The sequence below is a fragment of the Lissotriton vulgaris genome, chromosome 11 (assembly GCF_964263255.1).
Source record: "Lissotriton vulgaris chromosome 11, aLisVul1.2, whole genome shotgun sequence".
Classification (NCBI taxonomy): domain Eukaryota; kingdom Metazoa; phylum Chordata; class Amphibia; order Caudata; family Salamandridae; genus Lissotriton; species Lissotriton vulgaris.
In genome coordinates this window covers 530,313,701-530,337,073 of record NC_141699.1, presented here as the reverse complement: position 1 = coordinate 530,337,073, position 23,373 = coordinate 530,313,701, and the positions used below count along the sequence as shown (strand labels likewise).

The 23,373-nt window shown below is 44.0% G+C and overlaps 1 protein-coding gene across 1 annotated transcript in view; it reads right to left on the bottom strand.

The window, feature by feature from the left end:
* Nucleotides 1-23,373, bottom strand: part of LOC147683102 (disintegrin and metalloproteinase domain-containing protein 28-like) — a 3,314,421-nt gene that overhangs the window by 2,141,638 nt on the left and 1,149,410 nt on the right. The window contains exon 5 of the mRNA XM_086942499.1: nt 3,359-3,528. Coding sequence (XP_086798625.1) covers nt 3,359-3,528 — 170 coding nt within the window. The remainder of the gene's footprint in view (nt 1-3,358; nt 3,529-23,373) is intronic.

Below are 23,373 nucleotides of genomic sequence, written 5' to 3'. Positions count from 1 at the left end.
TTTAATATATGCTCAAGGATCCCTGCATATAGGGGGAATGTTCAGAGCTTATGACTATTGATGAGGATCCCCTGGAATCAAAATGAAAGTGCTCTTGGTCTACCTATAATCAAATAAAATAGGTGTTCCACAATTCCCATGGCACTATCCAGTCTTCACAGTCCTGGCCAGGCAAGACTTGAGACAGGAGAGCATTCTGAACTTGTGCTTCAGAAGAAGTTCTAAAGATGAAGATCTACGATGGGGTGAGGGCCTCTGCCCTTCTTCAGCAGCAGAAAATAGAAAGAATGACAGCCAGTCCAAATCTCTGATGCCTGCATCTTATCTATTGCTCCCTTGGCCATAAGAACCCAAACTTGTAGGGAGTAATCGTAACCACAATCTAAAGCAACCATTGGTCAAATTTGATACTCCTCCAGCCAGGGAGAAAAAAGCTGATGTGACCTTCCTCCGGGTGATAATGTGCAGTCTTGGGTGAATTTAAGTAGTTTTGCAGAAGCTGCTGGAAATGGGGCTAGGGTTTAGCTAGATTGCTGCCCCTGGGGGCCTAGAAGCTTTTGGCCTGATCCCATGAATCTACTTTGAAAGGACTAAGGGGCTTGTTGCTGTTGAGGCATGAAGTTGACGATGAAGGGGTGAGTCCATGTGAGTTTAGTGGAATGGCTGTATCTGATGTGGTCACCGGAAGTGACTATTGGGTCAAGCATGTTTTGTGCGATATGCCTGGGGTTGTGTACCAGTTGGGTATGGCCAATGTTGTTCAGGCTGTCAAGGAGTTTGTTGGAATTAGGGTATGTTTTATTGTTAAGGTAGAAATTGATGTCACCCAGGAATATGAACTCCTTCAAGTAGATGGTGAGGGGAATTAGTGATGAGTTTGCAGAAAATGGTTCAAAGTCTTGGTGGACAGTGTGAAAGGGTTTCCCTGATGGTGGACTTCTTATCCATTAGGATAATGAATTTGAGGTGTTCCATTGCTTGGAAGGTGTCATCCATTGTGGTGGTGCATTTCATGGAGTACTGTGGATGATGGCGATTCCTCCACCTGGCTTGTTCATGCTGTCATCGTTTCTGTATCCCGAAGGTATGGGGGTGGCAATGTCAGGGTCTGATGCGGAGTTCAGCCAGGTCTCAGTGAGGACGACGATGCCAGGGCAAGAGTTTTGAGAAGGTCCTAGACCATGGAGGCGTGTTTGCTGAGTGAGCAAGTGTTGAGAGTGCATGCAAGCTGGTGGTGGTAGCTGGTGTTGCACGTCGAGTGGGCTGGCTATAGCTGAGAGGTTTGAAAGCATATTGTGACAGGTGAACTGACAGAGGGTGCAAGTGAAAGGTCCTACCGTGGAGTATGATGCGGCATAGTGGCAGTGTTAGTGGCGGTGTCCAGGGTTGAGGGCTGCAGTGGATAGACATGTAGCTATGGGTGGCGGTTGGACTAAGCTTTCTGGTGCTGGGTGCCTGTCCAGGCACAGACGGGTGCAGAGAGGCTTTCCTTTGCCCCTTAAGTTGGTTCTGGGAGGTACGCTAAGAGGCAGTGGGTGGGGATGGCAAATAGGTGGAAAGGCAAAGCAGGAGCCGATACGGACAGGGGAGGCAGGTAGAAGAAGGAGGAGGTGGAGAGGCGGAAGAAAGGAGCGAGAAATAGGCAAAGGGGGCAGCAGAAAAAATAGATCAAAAGAGCTCAAAGAGGGTAGAAGGAATAAAGTGAGAACAAAACAACAGAGAAAAGACTGAAGCGGAGAGTGAGAAAAACATGCAAGAAAAGGGCATGAGCAGCAGCATAAACAGTGGGAAAGAGAGCAGGAAGAGGCTTGAGAAGTGAGTATTGCAGAAGCAGGCAGAGGGAGAAGAATGTAGCAGAGGAGAGAGGGCCTACAAGAATGTGGATACTAGAGCTGGTCAAGGGCTAACAGAGGTAGGTGGAAAGCTGAGCCTGGTCACCTGCCAAGGCCCAGTTTACGGAACAAAAAAGTAATTGAAGATGCAAAAAAAGGATTTCATATGGAGTGGGTGTCAACCTTAACTACAGAGGTGATCAGACCTTCCAAAAGCAGTTTGGGGGTTATTTATACATTGGAATAAGTATACTCAATAGCATCAGTAACAAAGTATACATATCGTTAATATGAAGGTCCTGCCACCCAATTCAAATGCAGGTGGACTTTAAATTTCTCCACAGCAGAAAATACTCTGGGGCAGATTTATGTTAACTGGCGCATCCCGAGGGATGCGCCAGTTAACATGCGCCACAGTGCGCCACAGCTACGCCACCCATGGTGCGCCGCATTTATGATGCGGCGCACCATGGGGCAAAAACGGCACAGATGCGTGACGCATCTCTGCCGGAAATGTGGCGCATTGCTGGAGTTGCGTCGCAAGCGCGACGCAGCTCCAGCAATGCTCTGGGGGGGCCTATTCTTTCAATGCTTCCTCAAGCCTTACGCCTGCTTCAAGCAGGCGCAGGGTTTTGACGGAGCATTGCCCTGAAAGTGACTGAGTGAAATCTCATAGATTTCACTCAGCCACTTTCAGGAGGCGTTCCTGCGCAGCAACGCCCCCCCTGCGCAGGAACGCCTCCTCATGGCGCAGTGCTGTACAACGTGACGCATCTCCTAGATGCGTCACGTTGTAAATAGGGCGCAGGGATGCGCCACGTTTCCGTGCCGTTGCGTCACGCAACGGCGGCGTAAATGTGGCGCAAGCCCTTCATAAGTCTGCCCTTCTGTCTCCACTGTGATCAAAGTTCTCCAACCCCCCCTTGGGAGTAAGGGCCATCAGAGAAATGGCTGCATGTCTACCAGCCCAATGTAGATTGACGGACATGTAGTCTTGCCGCCAGGTAAAACCTGACAGTAAGGAACAGTATAAACGTTTAATGCTACCCCATCTTGGGTGAAGCCTCCCATGATAAGGGAAACAATTTTTTCTTTACAAAAAGGAAACACAGTTTTAGGATTTTCTTTTTGTAAACATAACAAATACTCTGTGCAACAGCACTGTGTCCTGCTGATGCAGCCCTGTTGCATAGAGTAAAATGTATTAACAGGAACCGATTAATGGCATTTCCTGCCAATGCTTTCATAAATGACCGCCTGCTTGGCATTCCTTGATAAATTGGGTGGACGGTGTACTGTTCCTCCATCATACTGACAGAGTAATATATCCCAGCTACCCTCTTTATCTCTAATATGTGTTTCAAAATACATTATCTCCTCCTAAAATGTATTAATTCAACTGAATAACTTGAATAAGGCTGAATCTACAGTGCATGTTTCTTAAGTTGGTAGTGGCTTGCACAGTGAGGCACCACAGCAATGTTCTCTGTATACATGAATGGAATACACAACATGTTATAACTTACGAGAATAACAGAGCATTGTCATGAGCATTCCTGGTCAGCAAGTCATCGTGTTTCCAAGCTGAAAACCTTTCGAGGCTGATTTGAACTGATGTATCCACGTCTATCAGATCCATTGTTTCCCAAATTTCTAAGCCAGTCAATGCCACAAAAATATGAATGGATTTAAAAACCTGCAGGAATGCATAAAACAGACTGTTTCATTGCCTAAATATGTATTATTAAAAAATATTCACTGCAGTTCACAAGTTCCGTCTACAATCATCCAATGACTCTGAAATATAATATTAGGTCTGGAATCAGCAAAGACCTTTTGATTTTATGAAATTTGTATATATGATATGCTTACTTAAAGGGGACTTGAGCCAGCCCTCTTCATTCAAAGGATTGCTGTTGTATAATTCACATTGCTCTTTCATTCCTACCCTACAGCATATAGAGCAGCACAGTCTACGTGGAATACAAAGGTCATCAATACCACCATTACGGTAATTTTTAGGTCTCGTCTCATACGCTGCATAGGCGATGTTTTGCCATCGTTCTGCTCTTTTTTGAAGCACATACTCGTGCTTGTGGCGGCATTCACCTTGTGGTAGCGTGCAGGGGCGAGCCACAAGCACAAGTATGTGCTAAAAAAAGGACCAGATTGCTCTCAAGCGCACGCGTGCCTCTCTCCTTGCCCACACATTATTTTTACTTGTGTCTCTCACAAGCCCATTATTGTGCACGAGGAAGAGAAAGTGTGCCACGCACCTTAGCTTTACCTAAGCCTGTATGCCTCCACTAGCCTCCTATTATTTATTTCCATTCTCTTCACAAAAACAAGTTGTTGTGTCTTACTTTGGGCGATTACCTGCACATGCTAGTCCCCTACATCCCTCTTTTGTATTTAGGGGGATACCTGCACCCCTCATCCCCACTCTGAGTTCAATTTCAATTTAAACTTTGTTTCGGTCTTTTAGACCATAAAAGCACATAAAAAAGAACATTCCCATCATACACTTGATCAACGGTTGATTTTAACACATGGATTTAGGTATTAGAAAGCACAATTTCATGATCCATTCTTAATATATAGTTAAAACTAATTCCGAATAAATATAATAAAAATATTTTACAGCATTAAAAGTAAACAAGTTAAAAACTATTAAAATCCTTCAGTCGCCCTCCTCATAATTACAATCTATCAATTAATTGATATCTGGAACTCCACCAATTTAGATTTTCCAAGGTTTAAAAAGAATTAATCACTAGGTTCTTAATATTTTAAAGTGCAACAGCAAAAGTATATCAGAAGTTTGCTAGAGCTACATAGTACACTATTACAGTTTTGGCTCTAATAATCTTCACATTAAATAAGAATCTAGTTACACAAAAGAGTACCAAATTTGTGGTATCTGTCCTCATTATACGCTCAACCTCTCTACATTGCCTTATATTTGAATTATTGCAGAGGGGTTTGATCCATTTTTTTCTTGGAGTATTGTATAAAGGGCAAAAAAATAAGATGTGTACATCATCTTCTTTGACCTTGGCCACATTTGTACAAAACGTACACTTATCATAATCCTTATCATCACGACTACTGCCCCATTTGGATTTATTATTATTTGTTTGTAAAACCCCATATCTAAATTTCAGGTACAAGGATTTCGCGATTTGTGGACTCACCTCGTCTAGAAACAGTTCAAACTAAGCTATATCTTTGAACAGGAGAAATGATGATGTTAAGGAACCATGAGTAGAATCAAGTAGCAAATTACTGTTAATATTAGCCCAAAAGGATGACTTTACTAACTTGCCACATGCCATGGTCGGCTCTACAGGCTCCTCCCAATAGTGTGATAACCCTATTTTCCCTAGCCAAAATGCCACATGTTGGAACCATGGTATAGCCTTAAAGAGTCCAGTACTCATTATCTCCTGTAGGCCTTTTTTGTAATGTAAAAGCTCCATTGTTGACCAGATTCTTACCCAAAACAAGAGGGAGCGTAATACAGCGTGATAGTCAATTCGTTTCAAGTTCAGGTCCATAATTACTGGAATCAGCGGGGTCCTATTTGGAAGAGAAAGTAATTTTCAAAAGAAACTATTTTCTCCAATTTCAAATTGCGTTTACAATAGGGCCCCCATATTTCTGCTCCATACAAGGCAGCTGATTAAGCCTTGAATTTAGAAACCTCAATGGCAGGAGATACAGCCTTGGAGGTACTCCCCCCGTGCTTTCTTAAAATCGGTGTACAATTTTGGAGCAAAATTATTCAATTTTTTCCAGTTGTGGCTTCCAGGTCAACTTCGTATCTAATGTGATGCCTAGATAATTAAAACTGTGTACATATTCTAATTTTTGACAATTTAGCTCTAGAGTCTTTTTAAAAGATCTATGAGGATTAATAGACATATATTTAGTCTTGCTGGAATTTATTTCAAGGCCCTTGTTAGTACAATACGACTGGAAGGAATTCATCAAATTTTGGAGACCACTAGGGGTTTGGGAAATTAAAATGGTATCATCTGCAAAAAGTAATGCAGATATTTCTTTGCCTCCCAACCTAGGAGAATCGTTTTTGCAACCTTCCAAATGGCGAGGGATGTCATTTACATAAAGGCTAAACACGGTGGGCGCCAATACACAACCTTGACGTACTCCCTGTCACACCGGTATTACCTTAGTAACTTCACCCCTCAGCCCCCAGCTCACTTTGGCATCGTTTTCCTCATGGAGCCTAATGATTTGGACAAGGAGTTCGATTGGCACCCCCAGATCTTTCAAACAACCCCATAACAGGTTCCTGTGTACCAAATCGAATGCCGCCTTTAAATCTACGAAGGCAATATATAAGCTACCTTTCCTTATATTTATATATTTCCAGCGTATACACATGAATCTGAAGACTTGGTCAATAGTACTAGTCTTTTTTGTGAACCCAGCTTAGTATTTTGAAAGTAAACAACCTCTTCAATCTATGCAGTTAACCTAAGTAATATTTGCCTAGCAAATATTTTCTGTGGGATAGAAATTAAGCTAATGGGGCGATAATTTGCCGGATCATGCCGATTTCCCTTTTTGAAAATGGTGACTATTGAAGAACCGGGTTTTAGAACCCAGCAGCGCCAGGGAAAACGCCCGATATCTTCGGATTCCCCTGCCTTGGCAAACAGAGACACGGGACACTTCTCGGTGATGTCAAAGACCAAATTTATTGGCTGCAACCAGGAACAGAGGTCTACGAAGCACAACACGGGTGGTTCGCTAGAGACTGCACAAATTCATAGAGCAGAGCATCGTCTTTTATGCTAAAATTCACATTCCTGGCTAGCATCAGTTACATACAAACGGACCAATCGAACGGTGACATTTCAAACATATCGCATAACGACAAACCCACTTTCTGTTGTCCAGCCCACCAGAAATGATTAAGCAAAATCCAACATTCCTGCTCGAACAGGCCGGAAGGACACATAATAAAGACCTCAACCCAAATCAGTAATTAAGCCATAAAGGAAGGAACAGAAGCAGATGAGAAGCAAGATAGAAGGGTGTGTGCATGTACCATAAACTCAGCAATGTCCTGCTCTTTGATCTCTATCTGACCAGCTGCCTAACAAGGAACTGGCTCAACGAGGTCAGCCTCGGGCAAGGGAGACAACTCGTTCAGGTCACACAAAAGTCAGCTAAAGGTGTACGTGTCCCAAAGACTCATTCGGCCATAGTCATTGGCCTATGTGAGGGCGACCACAAAAAGTGACTGCCGTACACAAAATGGAACCCGAAGGTTCAAACAAAATCCCTGAATACGTAGTGTTCTCATTGATCGATTATGACGAAAACACTCGTACATACCGCACTCGTCATTTGCGGTCCGCTGATACCAAAATTGTCTAGATATGACGACATTTATTGAACGGGTTCAGAATCACGGAACCTCAGCCCTCCTTTTGCTCTTACATAGGCAACAAACCCAAACCCATGTCAGTCTGAATCCAGGTCTATATTCATCAGATCATCAAGATGTTGCTGTAGCATCATCCTAGTACTTAGCAACTCTCTCTGGACAGGTTTCCTTGCACACGAAGTACCACAAAGGCCACATATAGCAGGAGCACACTGTACACAAAGACAGAACAGGAAAAGGATAGCTAAGATCATCCCAATGACCATCAGAATCTTCCATCCCCACGTGGATAACAATCCCCAAAACCATCCCATCAACGACCAATCTCCTTCGTCTATATGTACAGACTCGGAGATCTTATGTAGCCTGGAAATGGCCTGGAAGACTGTCGGAGCGTCGTCTGGAATGAAAACACAGCAGCTCGATTGAATCAATTTACACACCCCACCTCTATCTGCAAGTATGACATCTAGCGCAACTCTGTTGTGAAGAGGCATAAGGCGATCCGACTGGAGCTCAGCAGTCAAGTTACTAAGGGCACCGGCAGTTTCGACTATGGCGGACTCAACCACTCTTGTCAATTGTTGAATGTTCCTGCTATTAGCCATAGGTCCCCAGAACGGCAGAAAACCCTTAAAGAAATCTCCCAATTCTTGTCCTGCAGTATCTTCCTTACTGAAGACACCTCTAGCAACTCTCGTCTTATGGTAGTTTGCCACAGCTGTAAATGTGGGAGGCAACAGGAACAAAACAAAACATGTGCCTGAGAAGTCAGGAGGCAACCATGTATACGCTTTATCGTAACAGATTAAATAGGTACCCTTAGCTGCTAGAAACGCTGGGGAAGTCTGGGACGCAAAAACATACGTCTCAGTACAGACGCTCTTCCCTAACTGAGCTCTCGGATTCTTGCCATTACCTTGCAGACAATAATGACCCTGATGGGGCACTATCCAAATCGGAGGGGATTTCTTTGCTCGCTGATGAACACTCAGACTAACTCCGTTTCCAGTAACGTTCCATCCAATGTATGCTTGCGTCTCATCTCTCGGGATAGTCTCATAGGAACTAATTCCCCTAATCATGTCAACTATACCCTTGACAAGAATACTAGTCTTCAGACTATCTTTCACGGAACGTTGGGGATAGACTCCATGAGCATAAATGAACATCGTTCTGTAGGCCCAAATAGAACCATTGTAGCTAAAACGCAAAACCAGGTAAAGAATACCTTTATCGGTAGTATGGGGCATGAGGCCACAAACCCAACAATTTGTCGTGTTCATTACTAGCTGGTGTTGGTGCAGAAGCTGAACAAAAGAATTGTTAGCAAATTCCAATCTTCTAACAGTTTCATGTTCGGGCAGAGGGTGAAAAGAATGTGAAGGAACAGTAGGAGGAGGCATAAGTTGCATAGTGGGCATGAACGTCACTTGAAAAGAGAATGTCACATATCCAATTAAGAACATCATTAAGCTAAACAACATAAACAAACACAATATTAAAAAACGTTGTCTGCTCATTAATCTACAAATTTTGCTCTTAAAGCTTATTCTTTCAACAGGTCTCTCCTTCTCGAAAAACTCCATCCTCTCTATCTGCTGTTCTGTGCTAGGGAATGCGCCTGTCAGTCCAGGGAAACTCCTTTAGACCAACCAGAACTGTCGACCTAATGTCTTCGGCTTGCACTCCAAAGACTTGACACCGCGACCCTACAGCTGAACCCGGATGGTGGTTCGAAAAACACAAATCAAAATAGTTCCTCGGAGGAGAGTTAAACCTTCAAAATCAGTAAAAAGGATTCTAATGCTTTATTTGTCCAGCGACTCTCGGTCGCAAATTATAACGCTCTTTGCCAGGCAATGTCTGTTCACAGAATAGGACCTCAGGTTCAGAAGTGTTCAAATGATTCAACGGTGGCACAGCTTCTTGCAAAAGATCGTCACTTTCTTGATCAGAGTTCGTTCCAATCAAACGGGCATCGCTGAAAGGCAGAAAACGAGGCACGGTCTCAGTCTCAGAATCAGGAAGTCCTTTCTGGACCCACCGGTCGTACGGCAGAGGCAAAGGGGCCCCCTTACAATGTACGCCGTGAATCCAGTTCTTTTTACTGTGCACTCGTAGTGCAGAACGGGTGGCCAAAAGTACCAAGTAGGGGCCGTTCCAGCGGGGCTGCTCATTCTTGGTCCGCTGGAAATTCTTTACCAGCACCCAGGTGCCAGGTTCGATGGCGTGTCCTGGATTTTCAGAAGCTTGTGGCAGTGTATCATGAACCTGTTGATGCAAAACACGCAATTTAGCCGTCAATTCGTACAGGTAATCAAGCAATAAAGGATGCTCTATTTCACAAAATTTTTGTCGGCCTCTGCACTCCCCAAATATTTGCTGGGCGACCAAACACCACCTCGTACGGACTAAGTCCCATTCGTGAATGCACAGTCATTCTAGTGGACAGAAGGGCTAATGGCAAAGCGTCTGGCCATTGTAAACCCGAACTCGCCTGAATATTGGCCAATTTTAGCTTAAGGGTGCCATTATAGCATTCTACTAAGCCAGCTGATTGGGGGTGATTTGCAGCATGGAATTTCTGCTTAATTCCTAACCCATCCCACACTCTCTTCATCACTTGACCCACAAATTCACTACCATTGTCACTGCAGATCATTCTCGGCAAACCATATCTTGGGAAAAATTCCTTAATAAGGTCTTTAGCTGTGGACAAAGCAGTGTTATCTTTCAAAGGGTAGGCTTCCACCCATCTCGAAAAAGAGCAAACAACCACTAACACATACTTCAGGTTGTTGCACCTCTCCATATGGATGAAATCTAGCTGCAAAGCCTCAAACGGATACGTTGGAGGAGCAAAATGACCAGCTGGAGTTGGAGTTCCCTTACCAGGATTGTACATCAAACACACCATACAGTTCTTAACCAGATTGTCTGCACACTTAGGAATACCAGCATTCTGCCATACTGGAGCTAACAACTTGCAAATCCCTTTCACGCTAATATGAGCCAATCCATGAGCCATCGTAACCACTGGAAGTACATACGCATCGGGTAACAACCATCTCTGATGCTCTGACAGCTCAATCCAACATCCATTCGAATCCAATTTACCCTTGCTTTCTCGCCATTCATTCAACTCTTTCTCTGTAGCTTCAGCTTGGATGGATTTCACACTCTCAATCGTATCTTCACACATACTTCTATCCGGAACCCATCTCGCCGGTTCCGCAACATATATTCGACTTATCACATCTCTCGCAGTTTCTTTCGCAACTTCATCTGCAAACGCATTACCACGACCAACATCATCAGTAACTTTCTTATGTGCACTGCATTTGACAATCGCAACTTGCAACGGCAAAGTAAGAGATTCAAGAAGTTCATTCACCAACTGACCATGCTGAATCTTAGTTCCATGCGAAGTCAGGAACCCACGCTCTTTCCACAAACGTCCAAAACTATGAGCCACACCAAACGCGTACTGGCTATCGGTGTACACAGTCACTTGTTTTCCTTTCGGCAACACACACGCTCTTGTCAATGCAACCAACTCTGCTGCTTGCGCTGAATTATGTGGGATACGTGCAGCTTCAACAACCGTATGCAAAGTCGTAACAACATACGCCGTAGTCGTATCACCATTCGGAATCTTAAAGCACGAACCATCAACCCATAAGGTACCATCACACTCTGGAAGAGGAGTATCCCTAAGGTCTATCCTCCCTTTCGTTTCTTCCTCTATCCTAAGAAAGCAATCATGCTGTTCAGTAACATCTGTCTCAGCTGAAATCGGCAATAACGTAGCTGGATTCAACGTGTTGCATCTCTTTATATGCACATGACTCGGTAACAAGGTCAATTCGTAACCCAACAACCGAGCACTAGTTAGGTGCTGTGTCTTGGTACGATTCAACAAGGTATCCACTGCATGTGGAACCATCACAATCAGTGTATTGTCCATCACCGAACCAGCAGACTGTCGAATCGAAACAGCCGCTGCTGCTGTAGCTCTCAGACAACTCGGCAACGCTCTAACACTAATTTTCCCAATAGCTTGAATTCTTTCTGGGGTCAGTTTCCTTCCCTCCTTCGATAAGAGGTGACCTAAGTAGGTAACTTCTTGTCAACAATATTGCAACTTCGAAAGAGAAACCTTATGATGGAAATCAGACAAATGACGTAACAACGACAATGTAGCCTCTCTACAGATCTCTTCATTGTCAGCAGCAACTAACAGATCGTAGACGTACTGGATAAGAGCAGCACCATCAGGTAAAACATGCAACTCAAGTTGTGTTTTCAAAGCCTGACTATAGATTGATGGACTCTCACAATAGCCTTGAGGAGCGCGCTTAAACCGGAAACTTCGTCCTCCTAAAGAGAAGCCAAAAAATCTCTACTCTCTACGGCAATCGGGATGCTAAAGAAGGCATTCTTCAAGTCAATCACCGAAAACCACTTGGCTGTAGCCAGGATCAAAGTCAGTAAAGCGGTGATATCAGTCACAACAGGAAATTGCGGAACAACAATCTTGTTCACCTCGCGAAGATCGATCACAAACCTATATACAGGAGGCTGTGAAGAATCAGTTCTTTTCAGAACAGGCAAAACCGGACTATTGCACACATTACCTCTCGTTTCCTCAATCACACCTTTCTTAATCAGATCATAGATGATCGCCAGAAGTGCACTTTCACCATCACTGGAAATTCGATATTGTGGAATACGTGGCAATCTAGCATTCGCTTTCAACGTCACAACATATGGCGTAATCTCTAAGAGACCCACATCGTTAGGACCAGTAGCCCAAAGAGAATCAGGGAGAGAAAACTATTCAGGTGGAAGTCGACCTTTAGATAAATACATCGGAGAGATCACTCTCTTACCCAATGTAAGGTGTACTCCCGAAGGAGAACAATATAGTGTTGCATACAATCTTTTCAACAAATTTAATCCCAACAAATTCTCACCACAACCTGTCGTTAGAATAAGGGGTGCTTCAAATTCACGAGGTCCAACAGAAATAGACAACGGACTAGAAATCGGATTTGTAACCGGGGCACCAGAAAAACCTACTGAAACATTCGTTAAGCCAGACAAAGGTGCGCCAGGGAGTTTAGAGTGCATAATAGAACTCTTTACAGCACCAGTACCCAACAGAAAAGGCTCTGACACACCTGATGCAATCACTTCAACATAGGGTCCACTCTGAACTACTGGAACTGAAACAACTCCCTCTCTTTGTCTATGGCTGTCCTAGCAATCATTACCATCCACATTCTCACCTTCGGCGTAGTAATCGTCCGCATAGTACTGGACCGTCCTACCAGACGCACCATTCTGCTGATCAAAGCTATTCATAGAATTCTGTGGAGGCAAAGGACGCGCATTCTGACCACGACCTCTACCTCTAGGAGCTTTCTGAACACTACGACCTCTCACACCTGAAGCACTATTCGTGCGCTGTAACAGAACCGGACAACTACTCTTGAAGCGACCCTCTTCTTTGCAATGCGCACACTGATTAGGACCTACAGGAAAACGCGGTTGAGAAGGCTCGAACCTTTGCGAGTTTCTCTGATATTGCTGAGGTTGCTGATAATTGCGCTGATTATTACGAGGCAGATGCGCTTGCTGTAGAAGAACTTTAGTCTTCAATTCCTTAGTCTTCCTATCCGCTTTCTCTTTCTCATTCTTATCTTCATTTTCGTAGTACTGGGCAGTAGCCAAAATCTGCGCTGACGTAGAAACAGCCCAAGCACTCTCAGAATCCTTCAACTTATTGCACAATTCGGGAAGCAAATTATGCACAAATTTGTCAACGAACAACCGTTGACCACCTTCCGTACTCATATCCTGACCACTGTGATCGATAAACGTCTCTTCGAACCTAGTGAAAAAGTCGGAAACGCTTTCGACTTTCTTCTGCTTGCACGCAGACAACTTGTCCCAATTAACACGCATAGCAGGCATCAAAGTCTTCATATAATTAATAATCCTACCAGGGAGGTCAGCAATCACATCCTCTGGTTTAGCAACACCAACTTGTCTAGCATCTGCGGCTCTAATATTATTCCATGTATCACCTAATTCCTGTGCATGATCCGTATGACGAATCAATCCCCATAAAGGCTGTGGAACAACATTCCCAAACAACATGTCTATATCAGCCAAATTCATAATGCATGAATCCGCAGTCTGTGATAATTCCTTATAGTACCCTGCAAGATTTTTACGTGGATCAGGCAAAGTCTGCTTAAGGGCTAAAACTTCAGCACGTTTCCATTGAACATGTACCCAAACACGCTGAAAGTGAGGCTGAATAGCTGGATTAGCAGCTGCATCACCTGGCCTCCAAACTGGGGGAACCTCTCTCATCGGATATTGTTGCGCCTTGCTCCTAACTAAAGAATCAGGTTCAAACAATCGCTGAGAAGGAGATTCATTCCTAAACGACAACAACGTCGTAACTTCTTTCTCAACATCAATACCCACGAGAGTTCCCTTTGCAAACTCAGACCGTATACGGAACAACTCAGACAGAGCTTGTCCTAACTCACCATCTTCCCATTGTTCACGAAGGAAGGAACACATCATATCAAAAACATATTGCTGTGTCAGTGCTCCCCATTGACTGAAAACATCCATAACACACTCAAGACTATAGTGTGAAGGATACGTAACCCATTTACGCGCTAAGTGATCCAACACTGTCCGTTCAGAGGGACCAGGCAATTGGCTACGCAATTGCGTTCGCTCTGCAACAGGAGACATACCCAATGAACCAAGCAAAGGAGAAAAGAGACCAGCAACAGTGTTGGTCACTCTCTGTCGAACAGAAGGAGAAGTAGTCAAAAGAACAGGAGGATAAACAGGATGAGCAGAAGCGTGCATAGGAGCAGTAACAGAAGGAGTAGACAATACAGGCGTAGGAGTAGCAGACGAAGGAGGTAGCAAAGTCGGCGGCCCTTGAGAAGGCTGCGCCAAAGGAACAGAAGGCAACGGAAGAGGAGCTGGCTGTTGAGGAGCCACAGGAGGAAAAGCAACCGGAGGTTGCGCAACTATAGGTTGTGGAGGTGCTGTAGCACTCTGCAGAAAAGGAGGTGGCGATCTCAATAGGTGCGACAGTAAAGGATCTTTCGCAAGATCTTTCTTTTCTTCCTGCTGTTGAGGCGCCAAAGCTGAATAGCACTTGTCTACCGCCAATTTACGTTGCCTAAGCATCTGTTTGCTTTCTTGTTCTTCTTCATTATCCCTAAACTGTATAGCAGCTTGCACCATTGACATACCTCATTCTCATTTATTTTGCTTCGCTAACTTAATTTCTTTCTGTTCGGCTTCCTTTCGCCATAGGCGGAAAGAGTCAAAAATCGCCGGCCGGACTTTCTTCTTGAACAGTTTAACTTCGAGATTGTCTAAAATCTCTGTTTCAAAGCTACCATAACGGGGCCACTGTAGGACACCGGCTTTTCTGGTATACCTAATCCATACTTCATTATACGTGATGGGGCCCACTCTATGTTTTACGTAGAGCTCATAGGTAGGAGTTCCAATCAGATGAACCGGACACGAGTCCTCCAATCGGGAATCCCTATTACAACCACAACAAAATATCTTTCCAAGTCTGCTGAGACCAGACATCTTCGCTCTCTAGTCTAGCTTTAAACTTCAAGGGAATATCAAAAACGATAGTCTCGAGAATGCACAAGTCCCTCGGCTTTGGGGCCTGCAGGTACCAAATCAAAGAATCCCGATGGGATACAAAACAAAACTAAGGACTGGGAGACGCTCCACTCATACTTAACTGAAATGTCGATGGCGTCGCCAGAAGACCCATCTATTGTCTCACTCTACAAATCGTCTAATGGCTCCAAGACAAGGCGACAGTCAGGGAAGCAGTCCTTCGTAGCCGTCGGAAAGCGGGGAACCTCGCATCAAAGACTTTCGGACCACGACGACATACAGGGGCCGATGAAGTGGCAGACCTTCCTCCAGAATTTTCACACGAGGCTCCTCACGATCTTCAGGCTTGGACCAGTACCGCTGAAGTCGCCCCAAGTTGGGTGCCAACTGAAGAACTGGGATTTAGAACCCAGCGGCGCCAAGGAAAACGCCCGATGTCTTCGGATTCCCCTGCCTTGGCAAACAGAGACACAGGACACTTCTCGGTGACGTCATAGACCACATTTATTGGCTGCAACCAGGAACAGAGGTCTATGAAGCACAACACGGGTGGTTCGCTAGAGACTGCACAAATTCATAGAGCGGAGCATCGTCTTTTTTGCTAAAATTCACATTCCTGGCTAGCATCAGTTACATACAAACGGACCAATCGAACAGTGACATATCAAACATATCGCATAACGACAATCCCACTTTCCGTTGTCCAGCCCACCAGAAATGACCAAGCAAAATCCAACATTCCTGCTCGAACAGGCCGGACGGACACATAATAAAGACCTCAACCCAAATCAGTAACTAAGCCATAAAAGAAGGAACAGAAGCAGATGGGAAGCAAGATAGAAGAGTGTGTGCATGTACCATAAACTAAGCAATGTCCTGCTCTTTGATCTCTATCTGACCAGCTGCCTAACAAGGAACTGGCTCAACGAGGTCAGCCTCGGGCAAGGGAGTCAACTCATTCAGGTCACACAAAAGTCAGCTAAAGGTGTACATGTCCCAAAGACTCGTTCGGCCGTAGTCATTGGCCTATGTGAGGGCAACCACACAAAATGGCTGCCGTACACAAAATGGAACCCGAAGGATCAAACGAAATCCCTGAATACGTAGTGTTCTCATTGATCGATTATGACGAAAACACTCGTACATACCGCACTCGTCATTTGTGGTCCGCTGATACCAAAATCGTCTTGATATGACGACTTTTATTGAACGGGTTCAGAATCATGGAACCTCACTATTTCTGCCCCCTTCCATGTGTATGGTAGTGGTTCAAAATCAGCTATAGCATTACAAAGGTTATTAATATAAGGTCCCCAAATGCTCGTCTCATGTTTTAAAAGGTCACCCGGGATTTTGTCTGGTCCTGGTGCTTTACCTGATTTAACTGACTCCAAAACTAGTAAAGTGTTGTTAAGCCTAAAATGCAGTTTAGCTGCCTTGGCAATATTCTCAATATCTTTTGTTACCACAAAAGCATCACCATTTGTTTCGGAGTAAAGACTAGAAAAATGTTTCACCCATGTGTTTTCATCAAGGAATAGATCTCTTTGCGTCCTTCCTGACCTATTCCCTTTGGCTCTCAAATTCCAAAATCAGCCTGATCCTTGGCTTTAGCCGCGCAAATTAAGCCTGACCAGATCTCGTCGTCCCATAATCTCTTCGCTTCTTCTAGGGTCTGTTTATAGTTATATCTTTTTACCCTTATTGTAGCTATTTTTTCACTCTTGACAGCCTGGATTAACTCCGTCTCGGCCACTCGACAATTCCCATTGTACCAGGGATTACCAAAATGATTCTTATGTGTTACTCCTACATTCCCAGCTTCAGGTATTTTACTTGCATGGTCCTAAAGCGTTTACCAGCATACCATGCAGGTCCGTGATCTTAATTTGGCCTGTAGAATGCTCTATGAATGATGCAGTAATATCTGCAAAGGTAGAATATATACTAGTCATCGTTCTGGTGTTCCCTAAGATATATGGTCACTTTACGACTCAATTATTTTTACTTAATATGACTTCATCTTCCTTTGTACCAATTTCCTTGGAACCAGTTTGAATAGGAAGAAAAAATTATGATAGCTCATCAGCCTCAAGGGATGATGATCACTCTCTGTTCTGGCGTCAATTTGTAAATCGACCAGGTGGCTCCAAAATCCTAGTATCACCAGTATGCAATCTATATTTGATCGAGATCTACCTCTGCTAAAAGTGTGTACATTTGGTCTGTCAGAGGGCAGGCGTCCATTACATGCTCTCAAACTGTGGCCATTCTAAACCTAAATATTTGGGTCGCAGCAACTGAGCACTTAACCTCCTTGTCACTTTCTATAGCAGGGATATTGTACGCCATATCTTCGTCCTCAAATAAATTACCAAATCCCGATACAGGTTCAAAATTACAAATGAAGTCACCTCCAAACATAATATTTGGCCTGTATCCTAATGTCTCAAAAAGGAACTCCAGCTGGCTTATTACTGCTGATTCACGATGTGCAGGGCCTGGCCTGTTATCGATGTTAAATAGAAATAAGGTCTCCTCGTTCTTTGCAATTAATTTTAGTCCCAATATATCTCGGGACGGTACGTTTAATGGAACAATATTGATTTCCATGGAAACCCGTATCCAGATCACCAAGCCCCCCGAGGGCCTTCCTTTCACTGAGGGGCTAGCCCCCACACTGAATGTTTAAAGCCAACTCTATGTGGTGTTTCTAGTAGTCAAGTCTCCTGTAAGAGTGTAATGTCGCTAACCTCTATATATTCATTCAAGGGTATATCAACTATATTTCACTTTAAACCCGCAATGTTCCACGATGTAACACATAGATTCGAGGTCTCAGTCAAGTCCCTAATCAACACGGGGTCTCCTCCAATATTCCTAATTGGAGTGATTGGGTCATTACTTCCTGTCATGGTGGCTATATGCACCTCTATATCTGCCACCACTCTGAGTTGAACTCTGGGTACTTTGTGTCTGGGATTAAACCCCCTGAAACCACGTGGACTTTCGTTTTGTAAAGAGTCTGAAGAACAGTTGTCTTTTGGACGACTTAAGCTTTCAACTCAGATGAAGGTCTCCTCACACTTTTCGTCTAGGTTAGGAAGATGCAGTAAAAGCTGATGCACCCCAAACTAACGCTACACCCGCTTCTGGTCATTTTGCGTGCTGTGTAAATAACCACAGTGAACAGATGGAGTGATATAAATACGCCTATTTGGTGGGGGAAGTATTTATTTTTTATGAGATATTGTACTTCCAACTAACTGCCCGGCAGCACTTTGTCGCATGATTATTTTAAAATAATTGTCCATTCCGGAGGGAATTAAAATAACCATACGCATTCTTGATTTTAGTGTTACTCCTGTTCTAACTTTGATTCACATCCACTCATTAGTTTTTTTTTCTTCAGATCATCACCCCTCGCATAATCTGTACTAAATGCTTCTTCAACCACTGCACTTTACCAACCAGCCTCAGTATTCGTTTTGTCTTCCTGGCATGCTGCCTTTATAACACTTTTATATTCTTTGATCAGTCTTTGGTGTAGAGTGAAACAACACGACGATAAGTGCAAATGTGAAAAATGCAGGAGCATCGAATTAATGGTTTGGTCACTAGTGTGTGTTTCGGAGCAGTAATTGATTTGTGACTTGCAGAGATAAAATAACCTGTTGCAGCTTCTTACATATAAGAACACAAGACTGTAAGGAGGGTCCGAGTGTAGGCCCGAGTCCCAATTAAGTGTCCCTCATTTGCAAATCAGTTACTTAAAAAAAGCGTTACACATTTGTAAATCAGGGCAGTTCAACGCCCCACAATATTTTTTTAAGGGACGAGAGCCTACAAGCATGTGTGCTTACTGCAGGCACAGATTGACGAACTGGAAAAACCGCCCCCGATCATAACATAGACTCACAAACAGCCCCAAAAAAATGTAAAAATAAAATAAAAAACAGTCTTTACACTGAACTGTGAGACCACCCCTTAAGACATTGCCAGATTAGTCTATAGGCCAGTCCGTCACTGTCTGTGAGTAATTGAATTAACTCTGCCTGGTTACGTAAGGAAATAAGCGTATCGTCCATGTTGTTATTTGCTCATTGCTTATAGAGAAGATTTGTTTTGACTTGTTGACTGACGCTGCTCTAGACTGTTATGTTGAACGTGTTACTGATATTTGGACGAGTAAAATGATTAATTCTTGAGGCGAAACGCTGGCTTATTTAGGTCGTTTTTACTTGATATGAGCTGAATTTAGTTGCAACACAGTGGTTAAACAGTTTTTAAAATTCTGCGCAAAATACCATTGTGTTGTAACTTTACCTGCTGTGACTTCCCCGTCACCCACCCCTCTCCCTCCTCCCCACTTGGTATGGTCCGCTCTGTCACCGGGAGCGCGAGTTAGAATGTTGGTTGTGAGAGTAAGCCGCCAAGCTGGGAGCACCTGTTTACTTATGACTAAATAAAATTACACTTTGGAACCTTCATGCGTAGTGACTCTTTACTACATTTCTGGCGACGAGGACGAGGAGCTGAGCCAGAGTCAGTGTGGTGCTTTTCCCCCCTGGATAAATTTGATGCTTGTGCGGAGTTGTGAATAGAAAAGGAAGACTCACCAGTTGATGTTTGAAGATCACGGGACTGCGGACATACCGGCATTCCAGGCTGTACTCATCGAGGTGTTCCCTTGGGGGGACGTGAGATTCTCGATTCCGGAACGTTAAGGAAGTCAGGTGTGAGGCCTCGGTGAAGGTGAGCTTGTGCCGTGTGTAGGAGAGGAACCTTCCCTCCTCGTTTGAGGTCTGACTGGCGTCGGTGGATCTGGTAACCAGTGTACCTTTGGAGTATCCTGCGGTGGTGAAAGCAGCATTTCAGGAAGCAGCGGCAGGTAGAGCCGGGACAGTTGGTCGTGACACTATTGTGAAAGAATTGTCCCGCAGCGGGACACGGATCTGTCACAACTGTGAAAGATGACGCTGAGGAGGAGCGTGTGAGGAGGTACGTCTGCTGTTGGTGCGGAGGAGGAATTGAGCTGGACTGTTGGGGCAGCGCTGTTCTGACTCACCCGCTTGAAGAGCCTGTCATTTCAGTAGTTGAAAGGTGGCTATTTGCATTTTGAACTGTGTGAAGAACGGCACACTGGAAAACTACCCGCGGGTGGAATAGTTGAAATGAAGTGCCGAGGAGTATGACAGCTGTAGCAAGAGTGAGTTAAATGTCCTCCTTGGACTTTTGATTTGAGGTGCAGTTAAGCCAAAATAAGAAATGAAATAAGAAGGAGTTGGTAATTGTCATTACTTGATCTGAGAAAGGATTAAAGGAGAAAGTAAGTCCGATTTTTTCCTTTGGCGCTCCTTTGAAATTGCAATGGTGCAGGAAAGCAAGACTCTGGCCGGAGAGCAAGTAGGTCGGCGCAAGTGAATGAGGTGAGCCTTTGAAGCAGTCTGAGGGGAAGTGCACGAAGCAGGGATTTGGTCAAAACCCCCGACATCGCATTTGAAACTAACCCGTGGCTGGGCTTCAAGCGATTGAAGCAATTGAGTGTGACAGCTTTGGGAAGTAGTGTTTTCTAAACACAAAGTTGAATCGTATGGCGAGTAAAGGACAGCCTCTGAGAGTTCAGGCATGTTCGTTGATGAGTTTGTGATGAAAATTACCCGAAGGCTGAACCCAAGGCGGATAGCACAGAGTTGGTGCAAGTGCTTGTGAGGAGCCTTTGAAACCGTCAGAGCAGATGGGAGCAGGACTGGGTGCGCTGTAAACCCCTGCTTCCGTGCCTGAAACTGATCTTTGGCAGCGTGTGTGAGCTGCGTGAGGAGATTTGTGAAGAACAGGGTGTTCAGCTAACCCCTGGTGCAGCATCTGTAATTGATCTGAGGCAGCGCATTGAAAGGGTGATGCATATCTCCTCAGTGCTTTAACGAAAGGTGGAGAAGGATTTTTGATTATTCTAGCCTCATGAAGTGATTGAAGAAAAGTAATAAGATAATAGCCATTATCTGGTGAAAATAAGGATAAGCGTGAGTTGAGTAGAACGGAAAAAAATAAAAAAAAATAATAATTATAATAACAACAGGACCCGTGTTCAGCTCACACGGGGATCGGCTTTAAGCATCTGTGAGTAAACTCAGTAATCCGAGAAGGGAAGCTGGAGGCGGAACAAGAAACAAAATTGTCTCCTCAGAACTTCACCGCTCTGGAAGAACTAACGTTTTACGTAGCACGTCAGGGAGGCCATCTTGAGTGTAAGACACGTTATGTGGAGACCCTGTCACAGGATCGAAAGGTAAAGAAATTTATGATCTTCAAGCGGTAGAAGGAGGAGGGTTGAAAAAAAAAATAAGGAGAAGAAATAATAATTACATTAACAATTATTTATCTAAACCTCTACCACAAATTATAGTACGCAAAGCACTGCTAAACAAGTTGAAAATTGGTACTTAGTTAATGAGGTAGTTAGGAACGCTTCTACGGGGCACTACACGCACAGCGTGGGCACTTGACAACATTCTTCGGAGCAATAATAGCGAGCAGGGCACGAAGACTGTATCCTTTAGGAAGTTTCCCTTCTTCTCCCTCCATTTATCTGACCCAAGCATTTTGAGTATCCTTGAGGCGCACAGACTGCGCATTACGGTGAATCAGTTTGGGTGCTAGAGAGTCCAACGAGGTGCACTCGTACCGCCATCTTCCTGTTGGAGGTGGATACTACATCTTCACGTGAATTCCTAGACATAACAGCGCATTCAACATGGAGTGGGGCCTGAAGTATAATTTGCCGCCACCAGTGCCGTTTATGGAGGGAGATGGAAAAAACATTGCAGAATGGAGTGAGTGGAAATAATATTTTGAGAGGTACATATCAGTTTTTGAGGAAGAGGAAGTATCTCTTTTACCTGAGGAAAAGGCTGAAATATTACTTCACAGTTTAGGAACTGGGGGACGGAAAAAGTACCACGAAATGGAAAAGGTATTCATGAAAGGAACAGTCAGAAATATTTATGAGGACATCTTGAGTGTGTGGGATGAATATGATGTACAAGTCTCGTTGGTAAAAGTACAAAGGGATGAAGTGTTCAAGGAAAGAACGGAGAGCAAAGAGGAAGTTAATGTAAGTAAAATAAACCCGGTGTGTACTATCTTCATAGGCGGAGTAAAGACAGATATGATCTCAGATTCCGGATCACGTTATAGTTTGGTAAGCAAGAGTGAATGGAATAGAAAATTAGTTAAAAAATATGGAAATGAATTGAAAGAGGCAAACATATCCCTAAGAACGTACACAGGGGAGGACATCAACGTAATAGGATACAAAGTTATGGATTTAATGCACAAGGGAAATAATACTAGGAGTACCATATATATTACGGAAAGTGGACCCACCATGCTAGGGTGGAAGGATCAAAAGAAATTGAGAATATCACTTAATGGAAGAAGAAAAGAACAATTGAGTGAGCTGGCACAGATCCACAGCATGCATGTAACAAAGGGTGGAGCGTTGAAGGCACGTACACCGCCATCCAAGGGATCGGTAGTTTTTGAAGGAGCTGCAAGTAATAAAGAATGTGGAAAAAGAGTAGCTAAGGACAAACTTAAGGAAAAACGTGAATCTTACCAAAGTTTGGTGGATGATAGAGAAATACGTAAGAAACTCGAGAGAAAAAGCAGTGAAGGTATAGTTGGGAAAAAAGAGGAATTCGAAAGAAAGGGAGTACGCAAAATTACTACAGCAAATGAGCAGAAAAGGATAAAATGTAAGAGTAACCAATTCAATCGCAAAGAGACGTGGCAAAGAACCACATCGTCCGAGTTCAGGACCAAAACGATGGAGGAGTATGGGGACAATTATGAACAGGAAAGAGAGGTGGACTCAAGTTTGTGGGAATCTAGGGTGAGAATAAAGGAAAATACCTTCAAAGGCCCTATAGTGGAATGTGGGAGAGAGAGAGTAAGGAAATGGAGAAAATACTAAAAGATTTCCCATTAATGGTCCTGTCAGGGAAGAATGGTCCACCCTATGATTACAGGAGACAGCATAAGTTTTGTGACCCAGAAAACACAACTGAGTTCTCCTATGGTAGCCTCGTGATGGAACAGGAGGACAGACTTAGGGCAGAAGAGGCTCATGTTGATGATCGGGAGATGTTGGAAAAGAAATTCGATAAAGGTATGGATTCTGGTAATGGCCAAGGGAAGAAGGGTAGAAGATGGCCTAGACCAGTCACAGAGGATGACATTGTAAGAGAGACCTAGTGGGTCAGAGGGAGTTGCCGGGCAGTGCCCTGGTCTTAGTTCCTGCCTAGAATTAAAAAAATATGAGCGTTAACGCCAGGATCACACCTCCTGAAGGGGATGGAAAGACTAGTAAGAGAAGTGCGGAACTCTATGGTGAAATAGACTGTTGGGTTTGTTCAGACCAAGGGGAGC